The sequence below is a fragment of the Alnus glutinosa genome, chromosome 13 (assembly GCF_958979055.1).
Source record: "Alnus glutinosa chromosome 13, dhAlnGlut1.1, whole genome shotgun sequence".
NCBI classification, from domain to species: domain Eukaryota; kingdom Viridiplantae; phylum Streptophyta; class Magnoliopsida; order Fagales; family Betulaceae; genus Alnus; species Alnus glutinosa.
In genome coordinates, this window is record NC_084898.1 from 20,671,004 (window position 1) to 20,688,201 (window position 17,198).

At 32.6% G+C, this 17,198-nt stretch overlaps 1 protein-coding gene across 2 annotated transcripts; it reads left to right on the forward strand.

Annotated features, from left to right (window-relative positions):
- Positions 1 to 8,022: 8,022 nt before the first annotated feature.
- LOC133854236 (probable methyltransferase PMT21) lies at positions 8,023 to 14,464 on the forward strand. 2 transcript variants are annotated; one of them, XM_062290329.1, is made up of 8 exons: positions 8,023 to 8,228; positions 10,025 to 10,316; positions 10,422 to 10,570; positions 10,680 to 10,875; positions 11,229 to 11,439; positions 12,110 to 12,785; positions 12,923 to 13,000; positions 13,702 to 14,464. In XM_062290329.1, exons 2-8 carry the CDS (start codon positions 10,047 to 10,049, stop codon positions 13,922 to 13,924), a joined length of 1,803 nt encoding a protein of 600 aa, XP_062146313.1. In that variant the 5' UTR covers positions 8,023 to 8,228; positions 10,025 to 10,046; the 3' UTR covers positions 13,925 to 14,464. The 2 variants fall into 2 exon arrangements, with proteins under 2 accessions (XP_062146313.1, XP_062146314.1); XM_062290330.1 differs by lacking the exon at positions 8,023 to 8,228 and adding an exon at positions 9,292 to 9,440.
- Positions 14,465 to 17,198: the final 2,734 nt, after the last annotated feature.

The following is a 17,198-nucleotide window of genomic DNA, read 5'->3' on the forward strand; positions in this document are numbered from 1 at the left end:
AGAAAACTGGTGACCCACCCACGGCCACCATGGGTCTTCGCAAGACCCACATTCACCATTTTTTTTTTCCAAATTTATAAGGATATTTGTCTTTTTGAAAGTTTTTTTTTTTTTTTTTTAATATTTCTGTCTTTTTGTATGAGAGAATTAGGGGTACATTGTAGTTCGTATCAGGTTATTTTTTATGAGAAATGTTAGGTTGTATATCTCCGTATTCCTGTTATTCTACCTATCTTACGTGAATTTCTTTGAGTTATTATTCTTTTATTTGTTTAAAAAAAAAATCCCACCTAAAATAGATAAGACAACATAAATATAAAAATGTACAACTTAACATTTCTCTTCATCGATACCTTTGGTTAAAGTGTGATGTTCCTTAATATATGAATGTATGATCATGGTCGGGAAAAAGTAAACGTGAAAAGATGAAATCCTCTATCCTTTCGGAAAGAACTTTAAGTACCACATTAATTAATTAATTAATTAATTTTTTTTTTTTTAATTCTCTCTTTAAGGCTGACAGAGACATACTTAACATCATCGGACATTTATTTGATAACTTTTTTTATTCTCTTTTTTTTTTCTTTAAAAAAAATATAAATATTAATAAACAATAAAAAAAATTCAAAACACCCGTCAAAAACTCAAAATTATTTTTATCTTTTTATCACATAATTTTTATTTTATTTTATTTTTTTTAAAAAAAAAACACTAAAATGCATTAACGAACATAGTCGAATTGCTTTTGATTATTCTCTTTATTTTTTTTTGGAATAAATCCGTTCACATAATTAGCCTAAATTATAAATCGCATTTTATGGTGTAAAAAATAATTTAAAGTTTCTTGAGGTAGTTGAAAATAACAATTTAGTCAATGTAGTCAAATTCCGTTAAAACATTTGACAAATTTCGTTAGTGTGCTACGTCATCACCACGTCCCTTGCTTGTAGGCCGCCTTTTCTTTTCTTTTTTTCTTTTTTCTCTCCTATTGGTGATGACTTGTTACACTAATAGAATCTGTAGAGTGTTTTGACAAAATTTTACTATATGGACTAAATTGTTATTTTGGCCTACTCTGAAAACCTCTGAATTATTTTTTATACTGTAATGAGCGATTTGTAATTTAAGCCAACCACATAAACTTATTTTACACTTATCCCTTATTTTCTTAAACAATTGATTTTAGTTTTATTCATTAATGGCTCGTTTGGGTATACGATTTTTTTTTTTTTTTTTTTGTATTATACTCTATTATTCTTTACTATATTTAAAATTGAGAATACCGAAAAAAAAAATTGTTTTTTGAAATTATGTTTAGATGATTTATAAAATTTGTGACAAAATTGAATAAAATTGGATAAAACTTGAATATAATTTGAATTTAAAAACCTACCCAAACATGTTTGTTTAAAAAATAGGGTTAAATACATTTTTGCTCCATGTGGTTTAAAACTTTTATTTTTTGCCCTCTTACTTTTCCGTTTATTTAAAGGTGTTACTTGTGTTATGGAAAAAGATGGAGATAGTATATCAGTCTATTTTTCTGTCCAAAACTGACTGATTTTCACGTCAGCAACACGTGGCACCATTAAAATTGCGACGCGTGGCTACAATATATATATATATATATATATATATATATTTATGGTATTTTTTTTAAAAAAAAATGTAGGAGTTGCTGAGCCACCCCCAAGGGCCAAAATTTATTTATTCATGGGGGTGGTTTAGGCACCCCCAAAATTGGCATTTATCCACCCCTACAATTTTTTTTTTAATAAAAAAAGCCTCAAAAAAAAAAAAAAATGGCAGCTACTTGTTGCAATTTTAATGATGCCACTAATACCTTCAGTTTTGAATAGAAAAATAGACAGAAGTACCATCTCCGTTTTTTTCATAGCACATGTACCACCTATAAATAATAATAATAATAACTGAGGAGATAAAAAATAAAGATTTTAAACCATAAAAAGTGTAAGGTATTTAACCCTAAAAAAAAAATATATAAAATACTACCTAAACATGCCCTTAAGAACACTATTGAAGCTTAATGGCTTTGGATTCTTCTTTTACTAGCAAATCTACAACTAATGACTCGGATCATCATGGTGCTCCTCTTCAAATTTGAAGGGTAAGCTTCAGCTGTAAGGCTGTAACTAATATATATTAATTAATATATTTATATACATGTATAAATTAATGGCTTAAAAGCCAAAAATTTGTTTGCCAGTCATGGTGTGCGATTTTTTTTATATTGTTTTGTATTCTTTTTAATTTTATTCAAAGTTACGAATACTTCAAAAAAAAAAAGTGTAAATTATGTTTGGGAAGATGAATTAATTAAATTGATTTTTTTTTTAAAAAAAAAAAAAAAAACTAGAAAAAAAGGAAAATTTGTGTTTTTTTTTTTTTTTTTTTTTTTTTTTTTCATTTTTTAAAATATATTTTTTAATTGTGTTGAAAAAAGTTTGAGTTGGGTTGAAAAGAAATTAAGTAGGAGTCAAAGATGATTCTATTATACTTACAAAAAAAAATGATTATATTATTATTATTATTTTTTAGAACTTCACTTATAACCCTTAACTTTTATCCATTTTGAAAGAAAGTACATAAATTTTAAAATGTTTCAATTTAGGGTATCTAATTTTTAGAAAGTTTTAATCTCAGTCATCAATTAGAATTTTTCATTAAATCCTATTAAAATTTTCAAAATACCTATAATTATTTTTAGGAAAAAATAAAGAAAAAAAAATTGTTAGGATTTAGGTGTTGGTTAAAATTTAATGAAATTCGTAAAAATTCTCATGCCTGAATATTTGAAAATTTTTTTTTTTTTTTAAAAAAATAACACAGGTATTTTATAAATTTTGGTAGGATTTAATCAAAAAAATTAATGAATTACTGAAATTGAAACTTTTTAAAAAATAGATACCCTAAATATTTCAAAATTGGTAAAAGTTTATGAATTATAAGTGAAGTTGTCTTTTTTTAAAAAAAAATAATAATAAAAAATAAAAATCTGGTGGTATATTGGTTGATTTATTTAGTATAGGGATATTAGGATAGAAGGTAGATCTCTTCGCCGTTGTTTCCACGAGCATACATCGGCGGCACAAAGATCCAACCGGTGAGTGCGCAAAGATAGAAATTTAACAATGTCGGCGGAAAATGTTGACATAATAATAAGCCTACCACAAACGGAAAAAGAAAAAAAAGTCAGAAATCCTGCGGCATTTTCTGACTTCCTGCTGCATATCCATTATATATAATAATGTGGCTCTTCCTCACAAACACCAAGAATAAATTAATTAATTAATACTAAAACACCCGTAAAAAACTCAAAATTATTTTTATCTTTTTATCACATAATTTTTTTCTTCCTTTTTTTTATAAAAACAAAAAACCACCCCCAAGCCTCAAGGGCCAATTTTTTTTTTTTTTTTTTTTTTTTTCTTTTCACTTTGGCCCTTAGAGGTGACTGAACCACTCCCATGGCCCATAGGGGTGGTTTGGCCACCCCTATTTTGGCCATTAAGAGTGGTCGAACCACTCTCAAGGGCTATGGAGGTGGCCAAACCACCCCGGCCAAGGGTTATGGGGGTGGTTTAGGCACCCCCAAAGCTGGCATTTATCCACCCTTACAATTTTTTATTTTTATTTTTAAATAAAAAAAGCCTCAAAATAAAATAAAAATTAAAAAAAATATGGCAGCTACTTGTTGCAATTTTAGTGGTGCCATGTATCGGTGACATGGAAATCCATCAGTTTTGGACAGTAAAATGGACGGAGGTACCATTTTTGTCTTTTCCATAGCACAGGTACCACCTAAAAAAAAAAAAAATGAAAACTAAGGAGATAAAAAATAAAAGTTTTAAACCACAAGAAATGTAGAATATTTAACCTTAAAAAATAAAAAATAAAATACTACCCAAACATGCCCTACAGAACACTATTGGAGCTTAATAGCTTTGGATTCTTCTTTTACTAGCAAATCTACACTAATGACTCGGATCATCATGGTGCTTCTCTTCAAATTTGAAGGGTAAGCTTCAGCTGTAAGGCTGTAACTAATATATATTAATTAATATATTTATATATACATGTATAAATTAATGGCTTAAAAGCCAAAAATTTGTTTGCCAGTCATGGTGGGCGATTTTGTTTATATTGTTTTGTATTCTTTTTAATTTTATTTAAAATTATGAATACTTTTAAAAAAAAAGTGTAAAAATTATGTTTGGGAAGATGAATTAAATTGAATGTATTTTTTAAAAAAAAAAAAATAGAAAAAGAGAAAAAAATTGTGTGTGTGTGTGTGTGTGTGTGTGTGTTTTTTTTTTTTTTTTTTTTTTTTTCATTTTTTAAAATATATTTTTTAATTGGGTTGAAAAAGATTGAGTTGGGTTGAAAAGAAATTAAGTAGGACTCAAAGATGATTTTTTTTTTTTTTTTTTTTTTTAAGAACTTTACTTACAACCCTTAAACTTTCGCAAATTTTGAAAGAAAGTACATAAACTTTAAAACGTTATAATTTAGGGTACCCAATATTTAAAAAGTTATAATTTCAGTTATCCGTTAGAATTTTCCGTTAAATCCTATCAAAAAATTTAAAATACCCTTAATTTTTTTTAGGAAAAAATAAAGAAAAAATTTTGTTAAGATTTATGTATTGGTTAAAATTTAACGAAATTTGCAAAAAAAATCATGCCTGAATATTTGAAAATTTTAATAAGATTTAATAGAAAATTTTAATGAATAACTGAAATTAAAACTTTCTGAAAAATAGATATCCTAAATTGAAATGTATTTTAAAATTGGTAAAAGTTTATGAATGGTAAGTAAAGTTATTTTAAAAAAATAAAAAAATAAATAAAAATCTGGTGGTATATTGGCTGATTTATTTAGTACAAGGATAAAAGGTCGATCTCTTCGTCGTTGTTTCCACGAGCATACATCGGCGGCACAAAGATCCAACCGGTGAGTGCGCAAAGATCGAAATTTAACAATGTCGGTGGAAAATGTTGAAGAAATAAGCCTACCACAAACGGAAAAGAAAAAAAAAAAAAAAGTCAGACTTCCTCACAAACACCAAGAATAAATAAATAAATTAATATTAAATATTATAAAAACAACAAATATATACCACTTCATTTAATCAGCGGCATCACCGCCACAGAATTACTCGCCGTAAATGTAGCTCCTCGTATTAATAATAGCATCCATCGGCATTCACAATCACTTTTTTATAATTTTTTTTTTCTTTTAAATTTAATTCTAAAAAATTACTTTAAATATTTTAGCTAGTTATTTTTTTAAACCATTAAACAATAATTTTTCTATTTTAAATAAATACTATTTTTTAGATTGCCATGAATACCATTGTCTTTAAATAAATACTATTTTTTTCTCTATTTTTGCATATTATTAAAAAAATTATAACATCGTATTTTTGGCTCTTTGAATCTAAAAAGAAAATATAACAACTAAAGAGTCTATTATATCGGTCTATTTCTGATTTTTGTTAAAAATATAGAAAAAAACTAAACATGAAGAGGCCATTGTTGTTAGAGTATATTTAGATTACCCTGAAATTAAGGAATTGATGAGAAATGATAAAGATTAGATTACCTTGAATTTATGGATTTGATGATATTGACTCACCCTAAATTAAGGGATTTGATTAGGATTATATTTCATATGTAAGCTCTATAAATAGAGCCTTTTGTATTATACTGATATTGAATTACCCTAAATTACTAAATTATGAGATTTGATTATAATTGTATTTCATTTTTAAGCTCTATAAATAGAGCATTTTGTATTAGGGAAATGCTATAATTACAACAAGTGCACAACTCCAATGCACATTGGGAGGGACCCACATGTGTAGGCTTTACCCCAAGGGAAATGATCAAAACACTCGCAATGCACAACAATAACACAACACCAAGGCACATTAAGGTGGAGGGGAAATGATTAAAACACTCACACTACACAACAATGACACAACACCAAGGCACAATGGAGTGGGGCCCACACATGGACCCCACTCCATTGTGCCTTGGTGTTGTGCTATTGTTGTGTAGTGTGAGTGTAAGGATCACTCCCCAGGGTGGAGCCCACACATTGGTTCCCACCACAATGTGCCTTGGTGTTGTGCACAAAGAATGTAAAGATCACTCTCCAAAAACACAATTATTTTATGCGGTACGGAATCATATGCTCTTAAAAAATAAAGGAAATCACAAGATTCACAACTATCCTATAATTCCCTACCACATTTGATAGATGTGTGAAAAGTTGATAAGGAGTCATATCTTAAAAAAATAAAAGGAAAAACAAGTGGTAAATTGTGTAAATTGTGTATGCCTAAGTGTGAAGCTTTAGCAAGTAATCAATTAACTTGCACCGGGTGAGCTTACATTAATTATATGGAATTTGGCTTAGATGCTGTAAAAAAAAATTACAGTATAGGCATTGTAGTTTTTTCAATGGTCAAGATTTAACTTTATTTTCTCTTTTCTTTTCCTTTTTTTTTTCCTTATAACACACTTAAAACTAGATCTTGTCCATTAAAAAAATTACTTATAACACACTTAAAATCAGATCTTGACCATTGAAAAAACTATAGCACTTATGCTGTAATTTTTGAATGAATTGAATTAAAATGAAATGGGTTACAATAGGCTCATTCAAGGTGCCAAGCCTCCAAAGACTAATACATTCCAGAAATTTTCTTCATCGACTAACAATTTGGTAATTACTTAAAAAAAAAAAAAAAATGGTAACTAGACTAACAATGGAGAAAGAAAAAATGTTATCAAAACATTTTTATTTTTTTTTAAAGTTCCAATAACGACCATTTCATTTTTACAGAACAACATAACCTTAAAATTTACCCTTTTGGAGCATACTTACAAATTTAGTAGTTCCTACTTCCTAGGTGCTACTTTTTCTACGGACTCTCAACTTGGTCCCACAACTCAAAGTAATGGAGGTCAAAAATTTAGGTAGCATTCAATAACTTATATATTTTCTTTCCATACCAAAATTATGAATTCAATTATATTAGCATGTTTCTCAAAAAAAAAAAAAAAAAAAAAATTATATTAGCATGAGATAAAACACTTGGAAATTAAACTTGAATATGACGAAAATTGAAAAAAAAAACAAAAAAAAAAATTAATTGAGACATTGCAACTTATCCCATGATTTAATGATATCCTAATTTAAGACTAGGAAAGTTGGATAATTTATTATCTATCTTAAAAGTTAGAGAAATGATACATTTATAACTTCTGTACAATTTTAATATTTTGTTTTTAAATTAATTATTGGATCTGTTTTTCTACATACATATCTAATGATTATTTTGTTTTAAAAGAGGTTAGAGTTATACAGAAGTTGTAAACATATCATATTTCTAAAAGTTAATTGTAATTTTTTTACAACTCACATTGGGCTCTACAATTCAATAGTGAATTTGAAACTTTGTTGTTTGTAGATGTACAAAAAATTGTATAAGAAATATAAATATATCATTTGAAGAATATATAGATCTAATTCTCAGTATATTGATATGAAACTGTGAATTTCTTTTAAAATCCCCTAATATTAAAAAAGAAAAAGAAAAGAGAAAATTACTAGTAAAATAATTACGTCACGCCAACATAATTTTATCAAACACGCCGGATAAATACAATTAATATTTGACTGTACTGATGATTAATTCTGGTAAACGTACCATCTTTTTCAGAGAGTGACCCTCTGATCTTATCATGCATGCATGCACGCTTTTCATGTAGCATGAATGTCATGCGTGGCACATCATGAGTGGCGATATAATAATCTTTTTCAACCGCGGACCACACCGATTTCTTCTCATAAAAATATATAAATTACCAAAAAAAAAATTTGTTTTTTCTTGTGATTCAGGTCGGTGTTTTACCCGAATGATTATAGAAACAATGTAGATTCACTGTAGAAAAAGAAAAATGGTAAAAGTCAGAGAGAGAGAGGAAATTGAGATGGGAAGAAAAACAAGGTGGGGACAGCGAAGCAGAAGGCAAGGAGGGAGGTGGAGTTGTATAAAAGTGAGCAGTGGGAGTCGTAGAGATCTCAGATAACATTGCATTATCCTTTTCTTCAAGGCTTCTCTGTCAGACCCATTGCCTCTCATTTGGGTTTTGGAAGCAAAGTAACACACAGTCTCAGAGACAGAAGAGACAGAGGTAGTAGTACTCTCTGATTATCTCTGTTTCTCTCTCATTATCTACCTCCTCAAATTGTTCTGTGGCTAGTACTTGCTTTTCTTCTTTTCTCTGTTAGATCTCCTCATATACTATAGATCATTCTATTAATATTACAATTGCCTTCTATTTTATGATTGGTTTTCTTTCAATTGCATGATAGATCTGCGTTTTGACTGTAGGCCCTATTTTTCTCCGTTGATTTCCTATTTTTAGATGATAAATAAGCTTAATTTTAGTAGCTACCAGATGGGTATTTCGAAAAAAGGTGAATATTTTCTGGGTAAAATTCTAGATGACTTTGCTTCGTTCTCCAATGATCTGTTTTGATTTACTAATTACAAGATGGGTTCTCAAGAAAATTGTTGTATTATGGCTAGATTGCATGTGTTCTGCTTCTACATTCTTTTTCTCTGTTTCTGCAATTATGGGTGAATGTCGTGCTATAGTTTGATGGGTATGCATTGGAACTACGCGCTTTTGCTTTTTCTTTGTTGCATGCTCTTTATTGAGGTCATACAGCCATTGATGATTCAGAAGAAGAAAAGCAGCTGATTGGCAAGCAGTTACAATGAAATAATGGGAACTTTTCTTATGTTTCAAGAAATGATTAAACTATATGATGCTTTCTCTTTTTTATTTTCTTTTTGCTTTTTCATGGTCTGGTGTAAGATCCAGTGCTTCTTTTTCAGCTTTTTGTCTTAGTGGGAGAGAGAGATGCCTCTTAAGGACGGCTGGGTTTGTTAGGTTTGGGACCCAACATCATGTGATTGTGAGCACTGTAAAGGCAACGTGATATGGAAAGTTGTATGTCGGTAATTAGTTGCTATCAGATCTCATAGGTTACAGCTTGCCCAAGTTGTTTTAATGGTTGGTGTTGACAAATGGATCTTAACCAGTCCGCGGTTTTCATTAATTTCTCGTAGTTTTATACTTTTTTGTTTTTTACCTAATTCTCTCTCTCTCTCTCTCTCTCTCTCTCAGTCCGCGGTTTTCATTAATTTTTCGGAGTTTTATACTTTTGTGTTTTTTTACCTAACTCTCTCTCTCTCTCTCTCTCTCTCTCTCTCTCTCTCCATCCATCGAGTTGATTAAGTACAATTTGGACACAAACTGGATCTGTCCTTGAAAATTGAGTCTTGTTGTGGGACTTTGATCGATCTGATTGCTAGGCTCTTCTGGTGTTTATAACTTGTAACAACAATTATCATCTTGCTTTATGCTTTTCACGTTATAGATTAATTGATGGGTTTTGCTTAGATGTAAACATGCATTTTCAGTGAAGTTGTTGCATTTCTCTCTCTGCTTTTTTTTTTTTTGGCATTTGGTAAAGCCTTTCTGGTTAATTGGATAACATTAAATGATAATTGCAGAACATTTGGGATGAATGGAACTTCAATAGTTGATTTAGTGCATCCACTACTTTTTTGTTTCCTTTTTATTCATGATGCTAAGTTTAATCTTTGGGATGATAATGGGGAATGAAATGGAAACTTAGAAATGTTATGAATGAGGTGGTTAGAATGGATGTTGTAAGTTACTAGGTTTACTTCACTTCCTCTTTGACTTCCGAATTAGGATAGGTGAAAAACATGTAATTTGGGGAGTGATGGGTGGTTCAGATTTCTTTATTCATAAGATGATAAAAAAAAAAGAATTAATCCCTCTGCTTTGTGTGATGACTGATATTTACTGAGTTTGGGGAGGTGGAATTCTAGCATTGTCAAAAACCAAAATCCACTCTTTAGTGACTTATAACTTTTCTTCCATCTGCACAGATTGTTGACAATTTCTGGGACCATGAAGCATAAAGATGGAAAACCAGGTCCCCAAGGGGACAAAAGTTCAAGGCTTGTCCCCATGTCAATCATGTTTGTTGTGCTATGTGGATTTTCATTTTACCTTGGTGGAATCTTTTGTTCTGAGAAGAGCAGATTTGACACCAAGAATGTTGCAAGGGATGTCCAATCTCCCAAGGGATCAGTCGTTACTCCTCTCCAAATTAAACCTGTTGAGTTTCCTGTATGCAGCAGTGCCTATCAAGACTACACTCCATGCACAGATCCAAGGGTATTATTAATTGTTCATTTTTGTGTGATATAGACCTTTTGGGATCTAAAACAAGGCTGTATAGTACCCAATTTCCTTACCGCGAATTCATGTTTATTTGTTCAGATATGGAAGAAGTATGGCGTTCAGCGGCTTAGTTTCATGGAACGCCACTGCCCTCCTGTATATGAAAGGAAGGAATGCTTGATTCCACCACCTGATGGGTATAAGTCGCCAATTAAATGGCCCAAGAGCAGGGATGAATGTTGGTACAGGTATTATGATCTTTCAAATTTTAAGTCAAAGTGCCTTGCTAGCTTTAAGTTGCTAGGATCTGATCTCTATTTTAAGCTCTTCACTAAATTTATCATGTGGACCTTTCAGGAATGTGCCATATGATTGGATTAACAAGCAGAAATCTAATCAACATTGGCTGAGGAAAGAAGGGGAGAAGTTCCTCTTTCCAGGTGGTGGTACTATGTTCCCTAGAGGCGTTGGTGCATATGTTGATCTGATGCAAGATCTGATTCCAGAAATGACAGATGGGACTGTTCGAACTGCCATTGACACTGGGTGTGGGGTGAGTGGCATTTTCATCCTCTAGTTTGTTCATGGTGTTCGTCTAATTGAAAGTAAATGAGATTTAGATTTGTCTTGGTGACTTGCCTTCACAGTTCACTGTTGAGGTACTGCGCATTTTTAATTTTATTTTCTCTTTGATGTCAAATGAAAGTAACTTCTAATTTTCTTTGTTCCTCTCCCTAGTATTTATTTATTTGTCTACCTATTTATTTATATATTTTTTGCCGTGCTTCAAGGCATGTTCATCTGTTTGCAATATCTGAGATGTTCTAATGCTAAGTAATGCAAGTTCTATATAATCCATACGTTGCAAAAGTTAGGCACTTAATTTGTATAATTTACTTATTTTAGGTTGCAAGCTGGGGTGGTGATTTGTTAGATCGTGGGATTCTTACAGTTTCTCTTGCCCCAAGAGATAATCATGAAGCTCAAGTCCAGTTTGCACTGGAACGTGGAATTCCAGCAATCCTTGGCATCATTTCTACACAGCGCCTTCCATTCCCCTCAAATTCATTTGATATGGCTCATTGCTCAAGATGCCTTATCCCATGGACAGAGTTTGGTAATTCTTCTCTCATATTGTAAAATGTCTCTCTCAAATAGTGATTAACATCTATAAATCTAAGAGAATTGAGTCCCACATACAAAATTGTGTAGTGACCTATGAGTCCTTTTCAAGTCATTTTTTGCTTATTGCAACTTTGGGGTGATAATGCCCAAGTCATATGATCAAATTAGAGTGCTTTGTCTGCTCTGTCTACTAGCTCAGCATTTTTCCTGCCTTTTTCTTATTGGAAGACATGTAATTCTTTCTGAGCATATTGTATATCTAGTAAAGAGTTATGCAATTTAATTTCCTGGAATTTACAAATGGGCACCAATGACTGGGTACTTATTCCACTTCTTTGTTTCCTTCCAATAAATTGGGAGATGCCTTTAAAATTGTGGTAGGTTGCACTAGATAGTACCAACTCAGTAATTCAACTGTGTTCCAAAGGATCAGATTGTTGATGGGGTTAATTTTGTGGCCTGAAATTCTTTTTTCTTCACTGACTTAAATGTGAGGTGGTTGTTTTAAATTCTCATCCACATTGGTTGTTCAAATTTCCTTTTAGAATATACATAAGAAATTAAGTGGAAAAAAAAAACATGAATTTGTTCTCCTTTTTTTTTTTTTTTTTGCTGGGTTTTACTTTGCTTTCTTTTCACCAATGGAAATTTCCTGCTTTCAGGTGGAATTTACCTCCTTGAAATACACCGCATACTTCGTCCTGGAGGCTTCTGGGTTTTGTCTGGCCCACCTGTTAACTATGAAAACCGCTGGCGGGGATGGAACACAACTGTGGAAGAGCAGAGATCAGATTATGAAAAGTTGCAGGAGCTGCTAACTTCTATGTGCTTCAAACTGTACAGCAAGAAAGATGATATTGCTGTTTGGCAGAAATCTTCAAACAATAGTTGCTACAATCAGCTGGCTAATCCAGATGCCTATCCACCTAAATGTGATGATAGCCTAGAACCAGATTCAGCATGGTACACTCCACTTCGCTCTTGTGTTGTTGTTCCAAACCCGAAGCTTAAGACAACTGCATTGACATCCATCAAAAAATGGCCTGAGCGTTTGCATACTGCACCTGAACGGATTTCAGATATTCATGGTGGGAGTGCTAGTACTTTCAAGCATGATGACAGTAAGTGGAAGGTGCGAGTGAAGCATTACAAAAAGTTGCTCCCTGCCATTGGGACTGATAAGTTAAGAAATATAATGGACATGAATACAGCTTATGGAGGTTTTGCTGCGGCTTTAGTTGATGATCCCCTGTGGGTCATGAATGTGGTCTCATCCTATGCTGCCAATACACTTGCTGTTGTCTTTGATCGGGGTCTCATTGGCACTTACCATGATTGGTAATTTTGAATTCTTTTCTGAGCTTTTGAAACTTTCTCTCTGCATAGATGGCGTACTTAAGCTCCTCACTTGTAACTTATTGATTATATCATACTGGATAGTGTCTGATGAGAATTCTTCAATTTCCATTTGATAGGTGTGAAGCGTTCTCGACATATCCGCGAACTTATGATCTCCTTCACCTCGATAGCCTTTTTTCTGCAGAAAGCCAAAGGTACGGCACTGGTCCTAGTGTCTTTATCACTGTGAAGTACAGTAGGTGGTTAGTGTTTAGATGATGACATCCTGTTTGAAAAGTTTATTTCAGTTGATACAAAAACTTGTTGACTATTAATAACAAAACAGAAACTGGTTACCAACTTCTTGACCTTTACCAGAGAGAAAACAGATAGCAACAAAACTGAAGTTTGAAATCCTAGGGACTGTTTGGGAATTTAGTGAAGTGGGTCCAACTGGAGCCATATGGTAAAAATCTATCTTGTTGAACGGCAAGGCAGCTTGCTCATGGCTTGAATTTCGCCACAGTTTTTGGCATGACTGCAAATCATTTGAACCCACTGATATAGCTGATTTGCACTTACCAACTGCCAATACTCTAGAACAGACTTGCTTATTCTCAGGTGAGAGTATTTTGGGTCTCCCAAATAGCAAACCGAGTTTGGTATGGAGAAATATTTTTGGTTTAAAATGCATGAAGGCACTTTCTTTTACTGCATAATCTTCTAGTTTACCAAAAGATAGTGTAGAAATGGTGTGGTGCAGTTTCAGCTTATATTATGAGAGCAGAAAATTAAACAGTCCTGCCTGTTGATGCATGAAACACTTGATTCATCAAATCTTATTATGATGAGTAGAAAAGTCAGTAGGGCTTATACAATTATGCATGGTTCTGACAGTAGCTAGTACTCTTGGCAGATGTGATATGAAATATGTGCTATTGGAGATGGACCGGATCCTGCGACCCAACGGGTATGCAATAATTCGAGAATCAAGCTATTTTGTGGATGCTGTTGCTACCATTGCCAAGGGGATGCGATGGGGTTGTCGTAAAGAAGACACCGAGTATGGCATCGAGAAGGAGAAGATATTGATTTGCCAGAAAAAACTCTGGTACTCCCCTAACAAGAGCTCAAGATGAGGAGCATGGAAAACCAAACCATGATGAGAATCTCTTGGAGGGGCCGACTATAAATACAATTCCGTGAATAGAAGCAAAGAGAAGAAATTTTTTACAGAGAGATTAGTTTCAGTCTATAGAAGCCTAAAAGTCCTTGAAATTCATATTCTTCAACTAAAAATTAGCTACCCAATAATATGATTTTGTTAACTTATTTATATAGAGGGCCTTTTCATATATAGATATATATTCCTTATCAGGCAGCAACATGTACCTGGTATTATTCCCTTATTTTTTTTTCCACTATTTATTTTCCTTCTTGTGTATTGTTGTCTTTCTATATTGTTAAACCCAGTTTAACCAAGTTGAAAATATGCAAGGGCTTGAATCACAGCCCTCACAGCTTGTGATATTTATATGTTGTCAAACGAAATTTATTGCTGTTTTTCAATATGTTCATATAAAATATTGTGGTTGTATTTGTCTTTCCCTTGTAAATGCAACGGATTATGTTCTTTTGTATTTTTGAGGGATGAAGCAAATTATGATTTCTTTGTTGCATGATCAGGGAAGCAAAGTTAGCCAAAGCAACAATTCTTCCTGTTATTGGAAGGCCTTTGCTTAATTAATTGTGTATGAGACAATTTTTTCTGACAAACTGATCTACACCGCCAATGAGTGTCTGCGAAACAAAATAAGAGTTAGCCCAAAGGCTTGTCGGGTATGCCGGTGGGGATGTCTCTGATGCTTAAGTCAATAATTTAATTTTGTTGCGTGAGTAATGGAATTTTAGAAAAAGTCCCATAGGTCTAGCCCTATGGGACTCTTCGGCCTAAGCCCAACCTTGTAGGCTACTAGTATATCAGTTTCCCTTCATTCCCATGGCCGGCTAGGCTCCTGATCTGTTGGTCAACAATAGTATTTTGCACCATCAAAATTAATTTTACAACAAGCACTTCTCTTTTGGTGAAATGGCCCGCAAGAATCGAGCTACCGTGGTTCGTGGGGTCGCATGAGGCTGTCAGGACGGGTTATGGCCATGCTCGACAGATAGCTAGAGTTTGATAAGGGACGGTGACGATCCATACTGAACGACGGTGACATGGATTCCTTCCGTTTGATGTACATTTCCTTGCCGTAAATGCATGGTTATGTAATGGAACGATACTAGGATAGCTTTAGATAGAGACGTTGATACTATCAAACAAATTTAGAAAAAGAAGATAATTAATGCTCCGTTTGTTTTAGCGTAAAATGTTTTTGACATTTTTTGGTGTTTGGTGGGGACAAAAATAATGGTGATTTTCGTTTGACCGTAAAAGCCTCTTTAATTTTTGGAACCGGAAATCGTTTTTTGAATTTAAATTCTTCATTTTTGCATGCACGTTTGTGGAATCTACCATCGCCGGGCATTGGAGTTTGTTGGTAGCCCGACTCTACTCCCGAGATTCCAAATTTTAGTATCCGCTTTCCGGAATCCGGCCGATGCTAGAATCTGAAAATTTCAACCGGATTTCGGCGGCAGTTGCCGAATTTCATTTTATGCCGTTAGTATTTTTTTATACGAGCCAAACACCGGAAAATATTTTCAGGAAAATTATTTTTTCTGAAAAATAATTTCATTAATAATATTTTACAACGAAAAATATTTTATGTCGAAACAAACAGAAGATAAGTAAAAGGTGATATCAGAAAGTAGAAACAAGTAAAAGCACTATAAGAGAGAGGGAAAAAAATAAGAAGAAATGAAATCAGATGGTCATACGTGTACTCATTTCAACAATTAAATGAGATGAACGACTGAAGAAATTCATAATGAAATAGTAAATAAACAAAATAGCTGAAGAGATTGAAAATGTAGACAAAAAATTTTACAAATGAGATTCAGTATTAGACACCTAAGTTTACTACTAGGGTAAAGCCCTATAAAGCTACATTGTGGCCTTATTGGTTGATATGATTGTGTACAAGAGCCTCTATTTGAATTTATTCAAATCTAATCTAATCCTAATCAAATCCTTTCATTTAGGAAAATTCAATCCTTATCAAATCCTTAAATTTAGAATAACCCAATCTTTATCTATGATAAGGATAAAAATCCTTATCATATACTCTAACATCTCCTCAAATTCACGGTGGTCGTTTTTGGAAACTTAAGGTTGATAAGAGAGGACTTTTTTTTTTTGTAAACCAGAGATGGTCTGTGGCGGGCGACAACGGTGACCCAAGATGGGCCTTTAATAGGGTTATATAATTAGTAACAGTTAGTGGTTATTGGCTCTAACCGTTAACCACAGTCGCCTAAAGCGATTATTAAATTTTAACAACCGTAACCGCTCCATTTAGGCGGTTAACGGTCATTAAAACCTATAACCAGCAATTTGATAACCGCTTTTTATACGTGGCCTTTTGGAAATAAATAAGAGTATACCAGAAAAATTAAAACTCAAACAAGCATTTTGTCAAACAAAATACAACACCTTCACATAAGAATAGAAAAGATAAAAAATAATTTTCAAAAAAGAAACAGCCCCATTTAACAATCATAATGAAAAATTCAGACAGACTGATACATTCAAACAGGAATGCGTTGAACATGAAGGGGCCAAAACAAAAACTCCAAGTAAGAAATGGCGTTACTTTTTGAAGCAGCGCTTTTCTTTTCTATTTTGCTTTGTGGATTTTTTTCTCCAAGCTGAGACGAGAGAGGGACGAGAGACTAGGACAGCGTAAGGATGAGAGATTGAGAGATAGTGAGAGGTAAGAATCCGATATAGAGGTTAGGTATTATGAAAGTAATGAAATCAAAATGAAGCCAGTTAATTAGAAAAAATGAAGCCAGTTGGAATTTATGTATATATTTTAATATTTTAATACACACATATATATAAATATTTATATTGATAGGCGATTAACGATTATTTATAACTGCCTTCAAAAGCGGTTATGCGGTTAGCGGTAACTGCCCCGTTTGTACAGACCTAGCATTTAAAAACAATTAGCTTAAAATGGGTTTGGGTCATCAAACAAGACCAATAAAGGTCGAGCTTGGATCATCAAACAAGACCAACGAAGGCCAAACGATTGGGTCAACAAAAGGCTAAAAATAAGCCTTTTGGGCCATTTTCCACCTCACACCTTGCATCTTCATGAGTGTACCACTTTTTAGTTTGACCATTGACTATACCCTATCACAACACAAATCAAATTTTTTATTTTTTTTTATTTTTATTTTTTAAATCCAATCAAAATAAGACAACTTCTTTCTAAACCATGAAGAAAGAAATCTCTCACT

Bases quoted from the DNA above. Each gene is read 5' to 3' on its own strand.
- LOC133854236 (XM_062290329.1), top strand. From the start codon at position 10,047: ATGAAGCATAAAGATGGAAAACCAGGTCCCCAAGGGGACAAAAGTTCA. The intron at 11,440-12,109 runs GTAATTCTTCTC...TCCTGCTTTCAG, and splicing joins TATCCCATGGACAGAGTTTG to GTGGAATTTACCTCCTTGAA. The intron at 12,786-12,922 runs GTAATTTTGAAT...TCCATTTGATAG, and splicing joins ATTGGCACTTACCATGATTG to GTGTGAAGCGTTCTCGACAT.